Here is a 17,858-nt window from a genome sequence, read left to right on the forward strand (position 1 = left end):
AGCCGACTTCTATCTATTCTCGAAAGGGTATCTAGCACGCAACTGTGCGGCTTCCATGAATCCAGATCCACACATGCATATCCTCTTTCCACCACGACCACCACCGCATGTTCATTTTGCACCACTCGGTACGACGGCCATGTGTGGCGTGAGGGCCGGTCTTGTCCTTTGCGTGTCGCGTTTCTAGCATATCAGGTGAGACCGAGACGAGAGGCGTCGACCGCATGCATGAGCGCATATGTGTTTCGGACTGAAGGGCGCTGAAGCCAGAAAGCTCTCTTTTTTGTGATTCGGCAAAAACAAAGATGCATCTAGTAGAAGGACTCGACCATGGTGTCCTTGTTGGTGGTGTTGATGGCCGAAGGACCCATGCCCTCGCCAAGCTTGAAGATGGACTCGACAACGCTGAGCTCAGTGGCAGTGGTATCCAGACCAGTGACGGCCATCCAGTCGTTGACAACCATACCAGCACCGACAACGGGCGAACCTCTGTTGACGGAACCGGCGACAAGAGGAACCTGGAGCAGGGAGCTCAACTCGTCCTGGTCCTGGATGCTGGTCTTGGGGTGGACGATACCACCAGCGTTGCTCAAGCTCATGTAGGAACCAACAAGGACGTTGTCGGCGATAGTCTGTCTGAAGACCTCGACACCCAAGACATCGGCGATAATCTCCTCGGTCTCGCGCTCCAGATCGGGGTGGACGAGGGCGACGTGGTCGTTGCAGCAAATGACGTTGCCGAGGGCGGAGAGGCGCTCCTCGATGCGCTGGATCTTGACATCATCGGGGATGCTGTTACGCAAATGTTGGAGCTCCTGGTCTGATGTGCTGGTGGGAACGAGGAGGCCTCTGCGGTTACCGGCTGTGAGACGACCAATGATGCGGGTGCCGGCGATGGTGGTGTGGCAGATGGGGATGACGTCCTGGAGTTCGGCTTCGAAGACACTGCAGCGGTCATCAGTTTCTGTTGTCACAAAATCGGATGTGCAGGAGGTGGTACCTGTAGAAGTTCTCGGAGGCGCCGACAGCGACAAGGGCGTACGAGTTTGTGAGGGTAGAGAAGACACCGACCCTGAGCGAACAAGTCAGTATTTCTGCGGCTTGTGTGTTTGATTCTGCTGCGTACTCGTTGGAGTTTTCGAATTGTGCGCGGACAGCCATGATTTGGGAATTCGTCGAGTGTTGCTAAGTAGAGTTTGGTGGTGGACAAGGAAGGTAGTGGGTGGAAGAGGGGTGTGTATAGAAAGAAGAAGGCGAAGTCTCGAGTGGGATTGATGCAATTCTGCGATAATCTTTGCCCGCATCTTTGTACGAGGACGTCAGGGAAAGCTCGACCCCTCTCCACCAATCACATGCGACCTCCGTCTACCATCTTGACTCACATCCTACAACCTCTACTCGTTTCATCTTCTACATTGACTCACTTGTTCACATCTCTGTTGCCATTGGCTGTGTCGACATGGCCACTCCCGCAGAATGCGCTTGACTTGCATATTCACATCCCCTCACTGCATCAAGTAGTCTGTCACAACCGCTCGCTACCTCGTGCCAACCAATACAACGCCATCATCACGCTTGCAATCTACAACTCTGACAATCGCGGGGAACAAAAGAATCTCGTTGCTTTTCTTGCCTGTAGTCTGCATCACCACTAATCAATTACAATTCCTTTCCATCAATCATCGCGGCCCATGATAATGCTGGAACTCTCGGTGCCCAAGGCTCTGATTCCGCCTTCTCCTTCCATCATGTTGTTGATATTGTGCAAATGCTGGTCCCGCGTTGTTTGTTGCTGCTTGTCCATTGGCTCCAAACCGAGGGTCGTGGCTGGCTGGAAGTATAGGCTGTCCACCATACTGTTGTCCGTACCCTGGTGATGTTCGTGGACCTCGAGATGTTGTTGCTGGTCCTCCGTACCCTCCCTGTTGCTGCGGTGGAGGTGCAAGGTTGTGGGGTCCATTATAGAACGGGGGTGGCCCTTGGCCTTGTTGCATGGGTCCTCCGGGCAATCCCGAGTATCCTGCTGCTGGTGCGTATGGCGTAATTGGTGGGTACGGCCCTCGTTGTTCGTATGCATAAGAAGTTGGAGGTGCAGCTCCATATATCGGTGCAGGACCATATGGTCCCGACTGTGGTGCAGAACTAGGGAAGCCTGCCATCGGCCCCGCAGGTGCAGGCGCGTAGCTCGTGTGCCGAGACTCTGCTGTACTATACGTCGTGTTTCCACCAAGCCCACTCGGGGGCCTTGTATGGATGCCCGGTAAGGTAGTTTGAGGCGGAGCCGTGCTTGTTGTACTCGCTCTCCGATCCAGAGGCGTGTAATTTCGACTGCGGGGCCAAGGTCCGTACAGAGACTTCTTGGGTGCAGGCATCTTTCGTGGCTTCTGGTTATCGACATCACCAGGTCTATCAAGCAGAGGGCCGAAAGAATCTGACGTACTCCTCAAAGTCTGGTGCAACGGTTCGAGTGTAGTCGTGGGACCAGACAACGATTGCCGGGATTCTCTGTCCTCCAACTTGACGTTGTCTGCACTACTGCTGGCAGGCTGCTCAGTGACAGAGACATGCTGGACTCCTGCTCTAGGAGTGTATTCAGCTTTGCCCTGCGGGTTGGTCTTGATGTTGTTCATGGCCAGACTTGACCAAAAGTCGGTAGCAACTGGTTTTGATGACGTTGGTAGCGACGAAGACGTAGCCACTGGTTGCGGTAGTGTATCGGCGTGTGACTGCGATGCCACGACTTGACCGATTGACGGAAGCTGTGGAAACTCTGATAGGGTCCTCTGTTCTTGCGGTTCATGGTGTACGTTTCTTGGGAAGAGAGGAGCAGTCTGTGTTGTCGATGGCTCGAGCACTGCTTGACTGAAACTGATAGGCGCAATTGACGGAAGACGCTGCTCGCGAACCGGTTCCTCCAGGGGTCTGGCAGGAGTGTTGATGGAGAGAGTCGGTGTGGCCACACTTCCAGCACGAGACATGCTGGGTCGTGGCACGCTAAGGTTGCCTTGCCGTGAGGGTACTTCTGATGGCGGATCCATGTGAGATGACACGTTATCAAACTGCGCAGCTGTGCTTGTATTGGCAGTGGTCGATGCTTCGGCCAACATCAGAAGACCAAGTGCCTCGTTGTTGGGTATGACTGGAATCGCAGGTGGAGCTTCAACGACTGGTATTGGAGGTGGTTTGTCAACTTCCTCTGCAGCATCTCCTAAAGCAGAAAGAAGCTCCCGCATCTTCTGTCGAGCATCCGCTGCATCTCTGACAATCGGATCGAAGATGGTGAATGGTCGCGGGTCTTCAAGAGCGGACGCTTCGTCGTGCTGGAGGTGTTCGTGGGCAACTTGGTGCCGATCGTACATTTCTTTGAATAATCTCTCAGTCTCCAGGGCAGGTCGGCTCCGCCAATGATATTCCGGACCCAGTATCCCTCGAAGGGCACCTTTGGCTGTGACACGTCGCAGCGAGGGAATGACATCGTCACCCTGAGATGACATGTTAGCAGAGTGAGCGCATATCGAGCTTTACTGTACAAACCTCATCGTCGCTGTACTCGTCGTCCTCAGCCTGTTGCTGTTGACGCAAATTTCTGAGAAAGTCGTGCTGTAGGTGTATTATCATATCTTCCTTGATGTTCTGGGCAACGTGCTATACGACCAATCAATTTGGGACACAACAGCAAGACCTGGATGGACTATGCTTACCTCATAATTCCTCTTCCGCGTCGCCGTTTCTTGTTCCAGTATGTCGTCCAGGCGTTTTTTGTTGAGCTCCTTTTGTTTCTGTATCCAGGCGAGACGCTCCTCGAAATGCTCGTTGAGACTAGTCTTGACGACAGGGTATTCCGAGAAGGCCGTATGCGCTTCAGGATCTTTATGAATATTGCTAAGGCTCCGTTTCGCGAGCTCGGCGAGAATTGGCTTCAAGTTCTTTGCCACTGCTCGGTACGCCATACGCAGGTGTAGTTGTCTACGCAAAGCTGCTTCAACCTTCGGATTGGCGTGAGGAGCTCTGCGTCGCCCTGGTAGACGTTTGACTGGCTTGTCCCCGTCTTGACTTGCTGTTGGAGCCCCTCCAACAAGAACTGATGCCAGTTGTTTGCTTGGGGACTCTTGATCTAGATTCGAGTCTTGATTTGAGCCGGCAGGGGATGCTGTGGCAGAAACAACCGGCGTAGGATCAACTGTTGCCATGCCAAGTTGTTTAGGCAGGCTCAGTTCGTCACGGGAGTTATTCAAGTCTGCATCTTCGTCGTAGATACGCTCTGCATCACCTCCACTTCGTCCCACTTCTGGCTCCTCTTCCTGAGAATCACCGGACTCTTGCAGAGCATTGCCTTGGGTTTGAGTATCGCCTGCCTGCTCCGCAATATCTGCTTCTGCGACCTGCGTTTGCTGCTTATCTGACATGTCTTCTTCAGTCAGGGAGACGTCAACATCGTGCATGCTGTCATCCTCGTCGAGGTCGCCTGCTGTGCCGTTCGTAATTTCATTGGTACCATTGCCTGACGTTTCTTTGTCGTCACCGTTTGCAGAAGGTTGCGAGACTTCAAGAGACTCTACCATGTCTTGCGGGACGTCCTCATCAGCGTCTGCTTCACTGTCTGCGGACTCCTCGTCCTCGTCCTCGTCCTCATCCTCGGCAGAGTCCTGATCCTGGGATGAATATGATGATCGTTTGACCTTCCTGGGAGGCTGCTTCTTCGTGACTGGAGAGTATATAGCATTCTCGAATTCATCCCTATTCTTGATAGGTTGAGCTACCGAGATGTTCTCAGCCGTTACGTCGGAAATTCGTTTCCTTTTTCTACGAGGTACAGGTGATGACTCGGCAATTGGATGAAGGTTACCACCTGACATGCTCCTTGTTGAAGGCCTAGACGAAGATGACTGTGAGTTGTAGATGGCTCCAGTTGGTGTTGACTTGGATGCCGTTGAGACTCTTCTTCTCTTAGGATATCTTTCTCCTTCATTGTCGATGCCGGTCATTGGACTGATTTGACCGTTAGAGTAGAGAGAACCACGTCGACTAGAACCTCCGTTCGAAGAAACAGCCTTGGACGCGGCACGTGTAGTCATATGTAGGGGTTCTGTTTTTCGCCTGAGCTCCATCGTGACCGCAGGCTACCATCATACAGGATTACTGAGATGACCAACGTACAAGATTGAAACACTTACGAGTGGAAAGATACGAAAGCTCCGATACGCGTGTGCTGAGTCGATGTGACGTAAAAGCCTTGTGCTGAATCAGTGTCAGCAGATAATTGATATCACTAAGACCAGGCCATGCGAAGAGTCTGATGTGATGTAAAGATACGATGTTCAGCAGACGAGTCTAGACTGAACGAGGGGCAAGGTTGTGTGCTGTTGAAGGAAATTACATCTTGCCAGCTTCAAAGCAACATGGAGAACAGAGATGATAGACAGAGTGATTGACCACGAGAAAAAAACTCCTCAGATGACTGTGCAGGCGGCAAGATGTTCGATAGGACAAAGCGACGCCAAATTTCTGAAAGATCTACTCACTTTGTATGGTCAAGTTGGTTGAGATGATGTTGCTTTTGTGCAAAACTTGATCGCCCCCAAAAGAGAAAATCTCCAAGTACGAATAGCAGGACGTTGAGAATATAAGAAGAACATGTATGGGCAAGAACACGAGACGGACGAAGGAGCAACGACGGTCGATTACTGAAAGGTCTTGATCATGAACAACATCTCGAAGTCTTCTCTCACCTGGACACACACACCTTGAGCCTCCAAAGCGAGTTACGCCCAGCCAATCATGCAACGCCTGGCACGTTAGCGCCATATCTTGGATGCCGACGGCTCCACCCGAACTCCTTGACGTGGCCAGAGACGAGGCAAACAATTGTTACTTTAGAGAAGACAGCCGAGAAATAATCATTGTGAATACATGTACGTAATACTCATCAGAGAGTGGCATGGACTTCAATATGGCTAGGACAAAATCAGTCCTCTGCATGATTTGCGGCGAAACTTGTGCCGAAGCCAGACACGGTTTCGCGGGTTTCGACCATTCGTGGAGATAAATGCGACAACGGCTCTTTGCATACTCGATTCTTTAGACGCCATTTTCGCATCCGCAAAGAAGCTACTGCTCATTCCTGATTTCAGTTGTGACGTGTTCCAGGATGTCGTACACTGAGATTATCACAAATTGAAATGGCAACACTTGAGATTAATGAAATCAATTCTCCGCGCTATGTACCGAGTCCCTTTGGACATGGCGAACTAGAAAAAAAAGCCGAAGTTATCATGACTATCGTGTAGAGCCGCCTTGACTGTAACCCAGTCGGATGTCGTTCCTGGTTTCCTCCAACAGACGAACTTATTGCTCCTCCGGATCCTCAGGCTGATCAAAGAGGAAGTTGGCTGCAAGCTCCTCGTTCTTGTCGCATGCGAAGTAGGCTTGGATGACAAGATCTCTCTCGAATCCGAGACGGCAAAGCTGTAAGAATTAGCAGATGTTGAAAAACATGGTCTAGGAGCAACTCACTCTCTCGATGGCTTCTCTCTCTTCTTCGGTAACACTGATGGCTTGAGCGCCAGCAGGCAGAGCAGCATCATCGTCGACGTCCTCAGAGAGAAGAGACATGAAGGCTTCGGGATTTTGGCCGATAAGCTGAGCAATCTGAGGGTTACCAGCGGCGACCTGCTGGAGAATAGGCTCGAGCATCTGAGGCTGAGCCTGGACAAGCTGGCGAAGCTGCTGGAACTGAGGGTTGTTTCTGAGGAACTCCAGAGGGTCACCACCTGCACCCAATCCAGCCTCGGCTCCTTGAGCGGGCTGAGCTGCACGAGTGCTTCCGCGACCACTGCCCTGACCAGCCTGGGCTGCGGCCTCAAAGAGGTTGACATCCTCGTCCTCACCACCAGTGGGTTGTGCAGCAGCAGGGGCCGCAGATGGAGTCTGGCTCTGTCTGGGCGCGGCCTGATTCTGCTGTTGCTGCTCTTGCTCACGTTGAGCGCTCTCAGGGATACCGTTCAAAAGGTACTCGACAGCACGGTCGGGGTTGAAGAAAGCGGCGCGCATGGCACGGTCGATGTCAGTGCGAGGGAAACCCATGGCCTCCATGTTCGAGATGGCGGCAGCGCGCTCATCGCCGAGGGTGAGAGCTGAGGGGTCGTTGAAGCGACTGCCCTCGTTCGCAGCAGGAGAAGGAGTAGCGGGCACGGGGGCGGAGGCAGAGGTGGAAGATGATGTCGGTGCCTGGGGAGCAGCAGGGGTAGCGGCGGGCACGGCGGGGGCGGGGGTCGCAGGAGCCGCAGGTTTTGAGGGAGCAGCCTTGGGCTTTGGCAGCTGTCAGTCGGCTGTGTTTGAGCAGCAGGGAAGAGAGTGTGTTACCTTGGAGACCATGCAGACGATGAAGCCCTTCTCCTCGATCTTGTATGACTCGACGGTCTTGTCGTCTTGCAGAATCTTACCCGAATAGATGAGCTTCTGTGTCGACGGTTCCCAGCCCTTCTCAGACGCGATCTTTGATTTGACTTCGCCAATCTATGCAACGTCAGTGGTTGAACATGTCATTGTGAGCACTGGAAAAACTTACTGTCTCGGAGGGCTCGGCCTCGACAACGAACTTCTGCTGCTTGAGATCCTCTGGAGCGACTGTTAGTGGGGGCGCTCCAACAAGGCGCAGACCATCGAGAACGTACTGAATGTCAACTTCATCGTATCGATCTTATGGTGTCGCGTGTTGAGTGTAGTTGCTGTTGTGCAGTTGGACGCGAGTGCTGGGCCCAAGATAGAAGATTCGGCAGGGTTTGTGATAGTCGCAAGAGTTGTAGAGAGCGTGAAGAGTGTGGCAAGCTGGGCGTGTGGGTTGAGCTTCGAGAATGCGCGCCCGCACTCCCCGAGCGTCATACACATTCACCTTGGCACTGTGCTTTGTCTACCACTTTCTATTCACATCTCAGATCTCATCCTCTGTCTCTTACTGCTGCATCTGTAGCAACGTTGTTTGACCGCTATCCATTGAGTCTGCTAACTTTGCTTCTCGCCACCCATCCCGTGTTTCTCCCTCGATATCACTCCCTCGCTTCCTGCACCAATATGGCTTGGGCTCGCAGGGACCGTGTGATACGGCCACACCATCTCATCACCAATAGAGAGACTCGGACCAGAGACTGTGGGGATGCAGTAAGAATGTAGCAAATCTTCGTGATTGACAGTTCTCACTGGATGCGACCGTATTGTTCTACAATCCTATGCTTCTCGATCATGACGCACTATAACCAATCACTGCGATATAACACGATGCAGTCTAGAACGATGTTCTGCAGTCCAGTTACTGAAGGCTGACATGGGATTGTGATAGACATGCGCGATGCCCTTGTCTTGGTACATAGAACTGTTCATTGGAGATTTTGCTCCTATTGGGCAACCGTCCTCCTTCTATGCCACCATGTCTTTCGACAGCCTGCTCTGCCACTCTTGGTCGATGCAACATTCGTGCCCCTACTTCCCGCCAATATTGCAACAGGAGCAGCAGCATGCAGACGAATCCAGGCCCTACATGCAAGCCGAGCCAGTCGTGTCAACTTGTCAAGGCCTCCACCTCACTGCACCGTGCGACGAGGAATCACAAACTCTCCGAGTCCTTGTACCACCTTCAGGCCGCTTCTCAGCAACAGGTGCTGCTCCCTGAGCGTCATGTTTATTAGCCGTTCGTTCTGGAATGGACGGCCTCGCGGTTTCAAGAGGCTTGTCAATTTCAGGGTCTCCTCTTCTGTGACGTTGTCCAATGTGCTGGAGCGATATTGCGAAGCGTCACGAAAATAATCAGACGCCGTCGTACACGCTATGTGCTATTCTTCCGTGTATGCATCGCCTTTGTGTTGCAATTTCGATTGGCCTGCGAGCTGCGATTTGGCTTTCCAAGGCGGCCCCACCTGTGACCTGTCAAAGCTGACTGACTGACTGCTCAGAAGCTTCGCTGTCGCCGACATCTCGACGACATCGCTGCACTGTAGCAGCGCCTCTCGTGTCATGTCGAGAATCAGCCCCCTCCTCCTGCATACGACAACAGGCTAGAGATAATAACAGCACGGTGGGTTGCAGCTGCACTTGTCTCGCGCCGTCTGCAGTCTGGGCACCGGACTGGCATGGTCAATTGCTCAATGCTCGCCAGCCCGAAATGGTCAAGTTCGCGGCCGAGCGCGTCCCCCATGCTCAACAATGGCGTTTGGTAGCGAGATGCCGCCGCTGATTGCTACCCACGGCATGGACAGCCCCCAGAACCCGGATTACACAGGCGCGCAATCCGGGAAGACCTTGTTGACGATCGCAAACAACGACCGGGCGTGTGTGTTGTTGGCTTGCTGCCGCCCTCTATGAGATAATCCTTGAAGAAATTTAGATGAGCTCTGCCGGCCCGCAGCAACTCTCCTTACATATCCCTTCTATCCTCTACCTTTCAGGCCTCGTTTTTCGTCTTGATCATCACCACTTCCCCGGATCACTATCGATTCCATGCATGAAACCGTGCGGTATGATATTCTAGCGCACATCCCCGACGACCGAGAATCCTTGGCTGCAGACACCACACAACGTTCATGCTTGAGGCTCAAGGCTTGCGAACACAGACAAACTCGTGTCATCCTGCATCTTCGTTTATCGCTCAGCTTACAATCGCCCGTTACATCTCTTCTTTCTTTCCTCCATCCGTTTCAACATCTCCAACTCTAAAAGCGTATCCGCAACGTCGAGAGGCCTCCAAGTCTGAGTACCAGGATCACAAGCAGCATCGTCCGAAGCATTCAAGTTTCATGTATCTCTGAAACATCTGGAACAGTTCTTTGTGTTCTAAATCGCTTCGAGAAGACTTCTCAAGAACCCACCACAATCTTTACACACTCCGCGCAAGCATACGACACTCCTTTCTGCTAACTCACATCCTCTACTCGGCATCAATCTCTATCATGGCTTTGATACAAAGAAGCCCGGCATGTATCCTTAGCTGCCTGGCAGCCTGCTTTTCCACTACTGCTCTCGCGACCTTCATCACACTGTTCGCAGCATCGGTCCTCGGACCAACCCCCATACATATGCATGCAACGGTAGCTGCTGTGTTTGACATTTTGGCGATCACAATCCTCTTTGTCTTTGTCGTCTTTTACACTTGCACTGCTCGCAACTTGCAGTATCACAAGTGGGCTCTTGCAGTTGTTACCCTCTTGCCGTTTGCGATCGCTATGGTCATGTCGATTTATGTCCTGGGATGGATGTACAACAACCTACCGCTTATCGAGACGCACGGTCATTTCGAAGATCTCCCTTCCATGATCGCCGCTGCTCTCGCAATGTGGACATTTTCACTTATATCGCTCGGCGTATATGGTGGACTTTACTGGAGGTCGAAATCTTCGTTGCCCGATTCCGTTCTTTTCACCTCAGATCCCCTACAAAGTTGTATGGATCTTGGCGAGCAAAAGACCCAAGCCCTCTCACTAAACACTCTTTCGCCTTACACACCTAACTTCAGTCGACCAGTGTCGACATTTTCCGATATCTCAGATGAACAATCGACCAGTGCCAAGTTCAGCGTTCGCAATTCTGTACAACAATTCCTCCGACACGGCAAAGGTTCCAAAAACTCAATCAAGAACTCAGAGAGTGTGCGATCATGTTCGACTTCGGAGCGCAGACCTTCCGATGGGTTTGAGACCTGGAACGTCGCATCCACTCCAGATACGGCCGAGGCAGCAGATGCCTTGACAGCTCTGCGTATCGCACAGCCACACCGACTCGAGACTATTCCTGGCAGCAGACCAGTATCTCCCGCTCATCCTCTCGATGGCCCATTCGTAGAGGCTTGCGAGGAAGATGAAGAGGCTGACGAAGTCCCTGAATCACCAGAGTTCCCTCCTTTCGCACCTTCTCTGCATCGCCGCCCATCTCACCAACAATTGAACCAGGATCAGGGACATATTCATCCTTTGTTCCGCAGCGATAGTCCTCTACCCTCTCCTGCTGCCTCTCCCGGCACTATCATCACCTCCTCACCATTTGCAGGCCAGGTTGTCAGCCCTAGCGACGTCGCATTTGGCTCCCGCAGCCGAAAAGGGTCTGTACTGAGTTCGCGACCGTCCAGTCCAAATCCCGATGTCAACCGCTCTGGTAGTGCTTTGAGCCTCAGCAGACCTGCCAGTTCACGGAGCATCAGAGGTCTTGCAGCACAGCAGAGACCCCGTGTGGTCATGAGCCCCAGTCTTGGAGATCTAAGGGCCGAGAGTGACAAGTTCATTCAGAAACCACGGCCGACATTGCACAAGCGTGAACGATCCGCTTAGATGCAACGCCTTTTCCTTCCCCATCTTACCTCTTACGATATAACGTCTCCTCTGTCATTTCCTTCTGGTATTTTTTTTTTCCTATGCCGAGGGCTTGCCTTCATGTTTACCGATATCCCCTGAGCGTTTGTCTCTATATTCTTTTTAAACATCTCAGTACAATTATTCTTTTTGTCCTTTACACTCCTTTTTCTCCTATTACCCACTATAGCGAGCCACAAACTATAAGACGAGTAACTTATGACTTTTTGAATTCAATGGTGGCATGTATGATGTGCCTCTTTTTAATCTCGTTGTTCTGCAGCACGGCGCGCGGTGCGTTTTAGATAGACGGGCCGTTGATCCTTTTCAAACTCTAAATTTCGCGAGCTGACGCCTGACAAGAAACGTTCTTGCGTGCGGACGGTCAAATTTCAAACACGACGCGCGAACACTGTGGCTCGGCTTGCCGTGTTGCTGAGCAAGAGATGTGTTCGGTACGGAGGCGGATGATGGGATGGCGAATGTTGTGCAGTGTTCCGTGGTTTGGAGGAGGTGTTTTGTGTTTTCTTTGTGTTGGTGGCTGTTTTTACATGCACTGTTGGCAAACACCACTATTGCTTTAGCTGTAGACATTGCATCGCATTGCATCAGAACCCAGAAGCAACTGTCTGATTGGACTTTGAGATGAGAGCCAAGAATATTCCATGTCTTCTAGTGCACATCGCGAGCTTCTGCGATGCCCTATGAATCGTGGTGGATTTTCTATGGGTGGTTGGCAGGGAGCAACTCATCGAAAGCTGGTAGTGAGACATCATGTGCGGTGTAGAGAGTGCTGTCAGTGCTCTCATCTTGTACCAGAGTCCTTCTCCAGCTAGAGAGCTGTTCATCTTCGACAGTTTGGTTTGCGCGACTCGTCTACACACCGACATCTGGGAGAGCATCACTGTGGGAAGAGAACAGCATCGGAGTTTAGACGGCGTTTACATTTGTATCGAAGTGTCGAGATGTCAGATATCGAGATCAAACAAGAATCTCAACAGGAGGCGAGAGGTGAAATAGCCTCTTCTAGTTAGCCTGGTCAGGAGACCTTGAAGCCTCGTGGTCGAGTTGGAAATGGAAAGTGTTGGTGGTGGTGATATGCAAACGCGAAGGCAGGAGCAGCAGAAACGCCCCGGAGCACAAACTCCGCCCTCAATCTAATTAATCGTCTCTCGAACAAAACACACCACCGTCATCGTCCCAGCACCATGTTTCCATCGCTGATCTCCATCGCATCTATCGTTCATCTTTGATGACCAGGTATTCGGATCGCGCAAGCGATGCTCACCTCGGACTCAGAATCATCCATCGGACAGCGAGCGGCACACATCAATCTCGGAAGCTCCAGTCAAAACAATCTACGCAAAACGCTCTGCATTGGGGGATCTCGGTAGAAGTCCATCTCGGACACGCGAGCTCCGCAGCATTTCTCTCAGATTTATATTGGTTGTCTTACTGCACACCTCCTTACGCGTGGTTGCTGTTAGCACAGGGCTGTGTATGCAATCTAATATAACAGGCTTTTCGATAGATGTTCGGGAACGGAAGCCGCTCGAGCTGAAGAAGGGCTGGCTGGCTGGCTGGCTGGCTGGCTTTTTATGCACCATGCACCATGCGAGCGAGCATACTTTACATGTGCAGGGCTGTTCTGCATCTTGTAAGTGGCTCATGCAAACTCTATTGTCTGGCAGGGTGTGCTGCAAGAAGTGTTATATACTGCAGGATTTGGCTGTCTCGATGCCTTGGATGCTTCATGCAACTCTACATGCAGCTGGGAGAAGTACGGCTGCTGGCTATGATCGTTCTCACACTACGGATACTCCATCTCCGATAAGGACGGACATTGGCCTACTGAATCGAAGAACTCGCTTGTCAACCCAATGCAAGTAGAGTAGCTCGAAGACCGTCATCCTGGTATTTACGGCTTCTATTCAGGGCCATAGGGAAGATCGTCTTCATGGACTGTTGTCAAGCGGGATCGACGTGGACAAGGACTGGGCGTAAGCTCGTCGTCTGTTGGCAGCTGGTATTCATGGATGAATTTCTGGCGAGACCGAGGAGGCGAGGGGCTGCGGAGAAGCTCGTCGTCTGGTGGCAGCTGGTCTCCATGAACCGATTGCTGACGCAATCGAGGAGGTGAAGGACTGAACATAGGCTCGTCGTCTGGTGGCAGCTGGTCCTTCAGGAGCCGGTTGCTGATGAGACTGAGGAGGTGAAGGACTGGGCATAGGCTCGTCGTCTGGTGGCAGCTAGTCTTCACGAGACGATTCCTGACGAGAGTGACCAGAAGAAACTGGGGCATCGTTCCTATATGCGTGCTATCGATTGTTGGGAGAGCCGAACATTCTCAAATACTTTAGCAGGGTTGACCCTCAGATAGACACCCACGAATCCAAATAACGTGGTTCCATTGAAAGTGCTTCGTATGCTAAGAGCCATCTGATCGTAATCGTTTCTAACACTGTAGCGTACGATAGGGGCCGAGGAGATTGGCCCGGAAGTGGCAGATGTCACTTAAGACCGACTCACCAAGTCACTAGAGAAAGAAAGACGAAATTTCATACAGTAAACGTTCATTTCAATACATCATGACATGCTAATAGTCCATCAGCTGCAACTTCTTTCCAACCTTGTTCCTCGCCGCAGCCTTCTGACTAGGCTTGATGTTGCCATTCTGCTCTTGCTTCAGCGCTTGCAGCAACATTCCAGCATCGAAGAAGCCATCTGTGATAAGTTGTCAGTATTATGATTACGCAACATACGAAAACAAAACTTACAGCCACCCAAGCCGTCGTCATCGCTGACCTGCTCGCTGTCCATAGCGGGCGTTCTAGCGCCATCTACAAGTATACCGCGGGACTTCAGTCTGTTGTTCTTCGGCCTTGCCTTCGTCTTCAATTCCTCCGCTTCTCTGGCACGACTGGCGAGCTTGTCGGTGTTTGTGCCCCTTCTCTGTGTCTGTCGTAGAACCTTTCTCATCTCCAAGAAGTAGCTCTCGATGGCATCGATGTAACGCTTAGTCTGGCGGTGCTTGGAGGAAGCACATATACTGACGCTGCCATCTTTGATAATGTAGCCAATACCGAATCCGTCGCCAGAAGTAGGTCCAAATCCAAATTGACGCAGAGAAGGGTTGCCGCAGTTCGATGTAGAAAGAATTGTGGTGTTCAATCGATCCCATCCACCATCGGCGAATAGTGACGGCATGACACCTGAGTTGGTCTGTACGCGGTTCATAGAGCTGCGAGAGCTGCCATCATCGCTCATCACATCAGAGGAGTTTTCGTCATGCATGCCATCCCCACTGTCGCCGTTATGACTCAAAATCTCCTCATCACCATCGATCATGCGCTGCCAAACACAGAACAAGGCATACAAATGTCTATCTTGTCCTTGAGCTTTGGCGCATTCTTTTGTGATCTCAGTGTGTTTCTGGCATGCTTTGCGCAATGCTTCCACCTTCTTAGCAGGTGGATTCTCACCCCAGAAGAGTTTGACGAACTCGGTAGACTCATCAGTGACTGGTCGGATGGCTTCAGTGCGACCGTGGTAGAAGACCTTGGTCATTGCAGGTTCGTAAACGCACTCCATTCTACCATACAGACCATAGTAGGCTGCCTGAAAAGCCATCTGTACAAAGGCGTCTGGAGAGAAGCCCATGCTAGTCATAAAGTTCTTGCCGTATTGCATGAACTCGAGAGTGGCGAACTCGTTCTGCTGGATAAGGTCCGCTAGACGGGTCTCAGCAAATCGCACGGCAGTCGATACCTCGGGCAACATGTCCCACTCCAATCTGTGTGGAGTTGTCGAGACATCACCGAAACTGTTTGGATCTCGCTTGGCAGGATCTGGCGAGTCGGATGCCCACAACGATGGCGCTTTGCCGTTGATGGTACGAGCGAAACGCAAAATTGTGTCGGTGTAGACATCAGATGCGAATCGTAAGACGGTGTGGCCGTCAACTCCGGTGTGTTCGAAATTAATACCAGCACTACCGTTCTTACAGACAATGAGTTGCAACTTGTCATACCAGCGGTTGGTACATGTACCGACTTGGAGACCATTCTCGATCTGTGAGGTGCCACAAAGCATATTCATGCAGAGATCAGCACCAGACTTGGGCTCTGTATAGTCGAGGCAGAGAATGAAAAGTGCAGAGTCAACAATGTTGAGACTGTCTGAGTTGTTTGAGCCTTCCTCTCTTGAGAGGACATCGCGCAGACTGGACCAGATCTTGCGGTTCTCGGTGCTGAGCACACCGACAGCGTTTCGTGCGAACTCTTGGATGGGGATCTCTTGTGCATCGTCCACGATGACCTGGAGGTTTACAGTAATGTCTTTCTCGGTCATGATCAGGTCGTTGTTGTCGTCTAGGACATCGAACCAGTAGAACTGGCCACGCACCAAGACCACAATGTGCTTTGATGAAGGGTCTTGGCCAATTTGGCAACCGTGTTCGGTGGGGATGCGAGCAGTACCGAACAGACGCGAGTATTGGTACATGTCCAGAGGCTGACCTCTGAGGGTGTCTGGCTCCAGCTCTTCCTTTCTCACTGCTCTGACGAACGAGAGTGCGGATATGACGAGGGATGCGGCGCGGGTAACTTGGTTGTTTCTGGCCGGAGTGGGATCATCTTCGAGCAAGAAGAAAGGGTTGAGATTGAGAACAACGGGATTGTCAAAGTTAAGGTACGAGTCGTACCCTGGGAAGGTCAGCGGATGAGGTTAGAGCAGATTGAGGGCTGTATGAACGTACAGAATTGCTCAATATAACTGGATTTACCAGTGGCATACTTCTTGAGCTTTTCTTGAAGCTCTGGACCTTCGGCTCTCAGAAACTCTTGCACAGCGGCGTCGGTCTCTGCATGTTCTCTGGCAGACTGCAAGGGCCGCAAGGATGCAAGATACTTGTCGCATGACTTATCCAGATCAGGAATGGGAAGCTTGGGCAGCTTCTCTTGGGAAGCAAACGTAACTCCTTGAGAAGTCATGGCGGTCTTCTCGGTCTTGTGATTTGGGGCAGACAAGGATTTGGGTGTGTCTTTGGATGGAGACCTGTTATGTTTGAACTGGGCGGGAGCGGAGGTTGGAGGACTAGACGAGGCGACAACCTGGTCTAGAGAGGTCGAGGTGTTGGTAAGTCTTCTGGCAGTCATGGCGATGATTTGTCAGTTTAGGTGTACAGAGGTGAGACGGTGGTCGAGATGGACAAGCCACGAAGAGCGGTGCGGAAGAAATAATGGCAGTCTTGCAGACAGTAAGATGGCATTTGAATTGCACGTGGAAAGGAGAAAAAGATGAAACAGGTGGGAGGGCTGGAGAGGTTGATACAGATATATCGAAGGTTATCGCGTGTGCCAGCGTCATGCAGGGACCTTGAGGCTTGAGGATAAATGGAGGGGCACGTGTTGACAGCCGGTCCTCCGGCTCTTTGGAATGATGAGGGGAATGGGAACGATGTGATTTTTGGGCTTGCCATTTTTATGCCATCGACTCTCGGTTATCACTCACCTTGACGAGACAAAACAAGCGGACCAGTGGAAGACGGGCAGTTGCTTTAGACTTGCATGTACAAGTACAATGGTGCTGCACTGGAGTCAAGGCGTGGGGTAATGATGCCGTCTCTGTTCTAGTGAAATTGTCGCAAAGATGACCAACAACTCGGTTGGAACGATATAGCAGATGAACTGTCTCGACAAGGAATCCAGAGAGGAGCAGTCTTCAGACGTTCAGGCTCGGCTATTGCAAATGTCTCGATGTTCTGTGGGCCGTGTAGTCGACTCTCTGATTTTCAGCAGTTGATCGGAGGCTCTTGGTGGTCACCTCGGATGACCAGCGGTGACGAGGCCCAGACGCAAAGCTGGAGAAGCCGGGGAAACGGAGAGCACAGACGCAAAAACGCGTGAGTGTCGCGCCTTCTGGAAGGCGTAAAGAAGTCTGGAAGCAAGTGCGACCGCCGACGTGAGAGGTCGAGGAAGTTGGACATGAGCGACATACTGCAGCTACTGCCGAACATCGACACGGAGCCATTCGAGAAGGTCTTGGAACGCCTGGAAAAGGCCAACATCAGCAGCAATGACTTGATGACTCTCGGTCCCATCGATGTTGCCCGCCGCGCCGACGTGTCTATTGACCAAGTACGCGAACTCACAGCAACTTTGATCACCCAGCTCCATGCTCAACTTGGTTTTGACGCACTCGAGAACGTTCACGAGAAAGAAAAAGAGAAGGATGACTCAGCAAACTCGGCCAAGAAAGATGGCGCATGGTCACAGATCAGCACCCTGGACGACGAGCTCGACGCAGCGCTTGGAGGAGGCTTCCCTGCTGGTCAAGTCTGTGAAGTCACGGGAGAGAGCGCGGCAGGCAAGACTCAACTGCTCTTGACTTTGCTCCTCGCCGTACAGTTGGCCCCACCATACGGCTTGAGCAAGAGCGCTCTCTACTTGTCTACTGAAGCCGCTCTGTCAACTACTCGACTGAACCAGATCTTGACAAAACATCCATATCTGTCCTCTCTCCCAGAAT

At 51.8% G+C, this 17,858-nt stretch overlaps 5 protein-coding genes across 5 annotated transcripts; 1 reads left to right on the forward strand and 4 right to left on the reverse strand.

The window, feature by feature from the left end:
* Nucleotides 1-311: 311 nt before the first annotated feature.
* On the reverse strand, nucleotides 312-1,161 carry M436DRAFT_38380 (eukaryotic translation initiation factor 6; the record flags this gene model as incomplete). Its single annotated transcript, XM_013575349.1, has 3 exons — nucleotides 312-945; nucleotides 1,001-1,072; nucleotides 1,127-1,161. 3 exons carry the CDS (start codon nucleotides 1,159-1,161, stop codon nucleotides 312-314), a joined length of 741 nt encoding a protein of 246 aa, XP_013430803.1.
* A 518-nt stretch (nucleotides 1,162-1,679) lies between these two features.
* Nucleotides 1,680-5,108, reverse strand: M436DRAFT_60981 (uncharacterized protein; the record flags this gene model as incomplete). The annotated part of the gene is made up of 3 exons (XM_013575653.1): nucleotides 1,680-3,482; nucleotides 3,535-3,645; nucleotides 3,702-5,108. The coding sequence occupies 3 exons, from the start codon at nucleotides 5,106-5,108 to the stop codon at nucleotides 1,680-1,682; spliced, it is 3,321 nt and encodes a 1,106-aa protein (XP_013431107.1).
* A 1,237-nt stretch (nucleotides 5,109-6,345) lies between these two features.
* Nucleotides 6,346-7,689, reverse strand: M436DRAFT_70106 (UV excision repair protein Rad23; the record flags this gene model as incomplete). Its single annotated transcript, XM_013575801.1, has 5 exons — nucleotides 6,346-6,465; nucleotides 6,514-7,317; nucleotides 7,363-7,515; nucleotides 7,568-7,617; nucleotides 7,674-7,689. 5 exons carry the CDS (start codon nucleotides 7,687-7,689, stop codon nucleotides 6,346-6,348), a joined length of 1,143 nt encoding a protein of 380 aa, XP_013431255.1.
* A 2,249-nt stretch (nucleotides 7,690-9,938) lies between these two features.
* Nucleotides 9,939-11,309, forward strand: M436DRAFT_39097 (uncharacterized protein; the record flags this gene model as incomplete). The annotated part of the gene is made up of 1 exon (XM_013575484.1): nucleotides 9,939-11,309. One exon carries the CDS (start codon nucleotides 9,939-9,941, stop codon nucleotides 11,307-11,309), a length of 1,371 nt encoding a protein of 456 aa, XP_013430938.1.
* Nucleotides 11,310-13,926: 2,617 nt separating this feature from the next.
* M436DRAFT_38007 (acyltransferase ChoActase/COT/CPT) lies at nucleotides 13,927-16,321 on the reverse strand (the record flags this gene model as incomplete). Its single annotated transcript, XM_013575283.1, has 3 exons — nucleotides 13,927-14,054; nucleotides 14,108-16,033; nucleotides 16,087-16,321. The coding sequence occupies 3 exons, from the start codon at nucleotides 16,319-16,321 to the stop codon at nucleotides 13,927-13,929; spliced, it is 2,289 nt and encodes a 762-aa protein (XP_013430737.1).
* Between the last annotated feature and the right edge of the window lie 1,537 nt (nucleotides 16,322-17,858).

Source organism: Aureobasidium namibiae (assembly GCF_000721765.1).
Source record: "Aureobasidium namibiae CBS 147.97 unplaced genomic scaffold scaffold_2, whole genome shotgun sequence".
Taxonomy (NCBI): domain Eukaryota; kingdom Fungi; phylum Ascomycota; class Dothideomycetes; order Dothideales; family Saccotheciaceae; genus Aureobasidium; species Aureobasidium namibiae.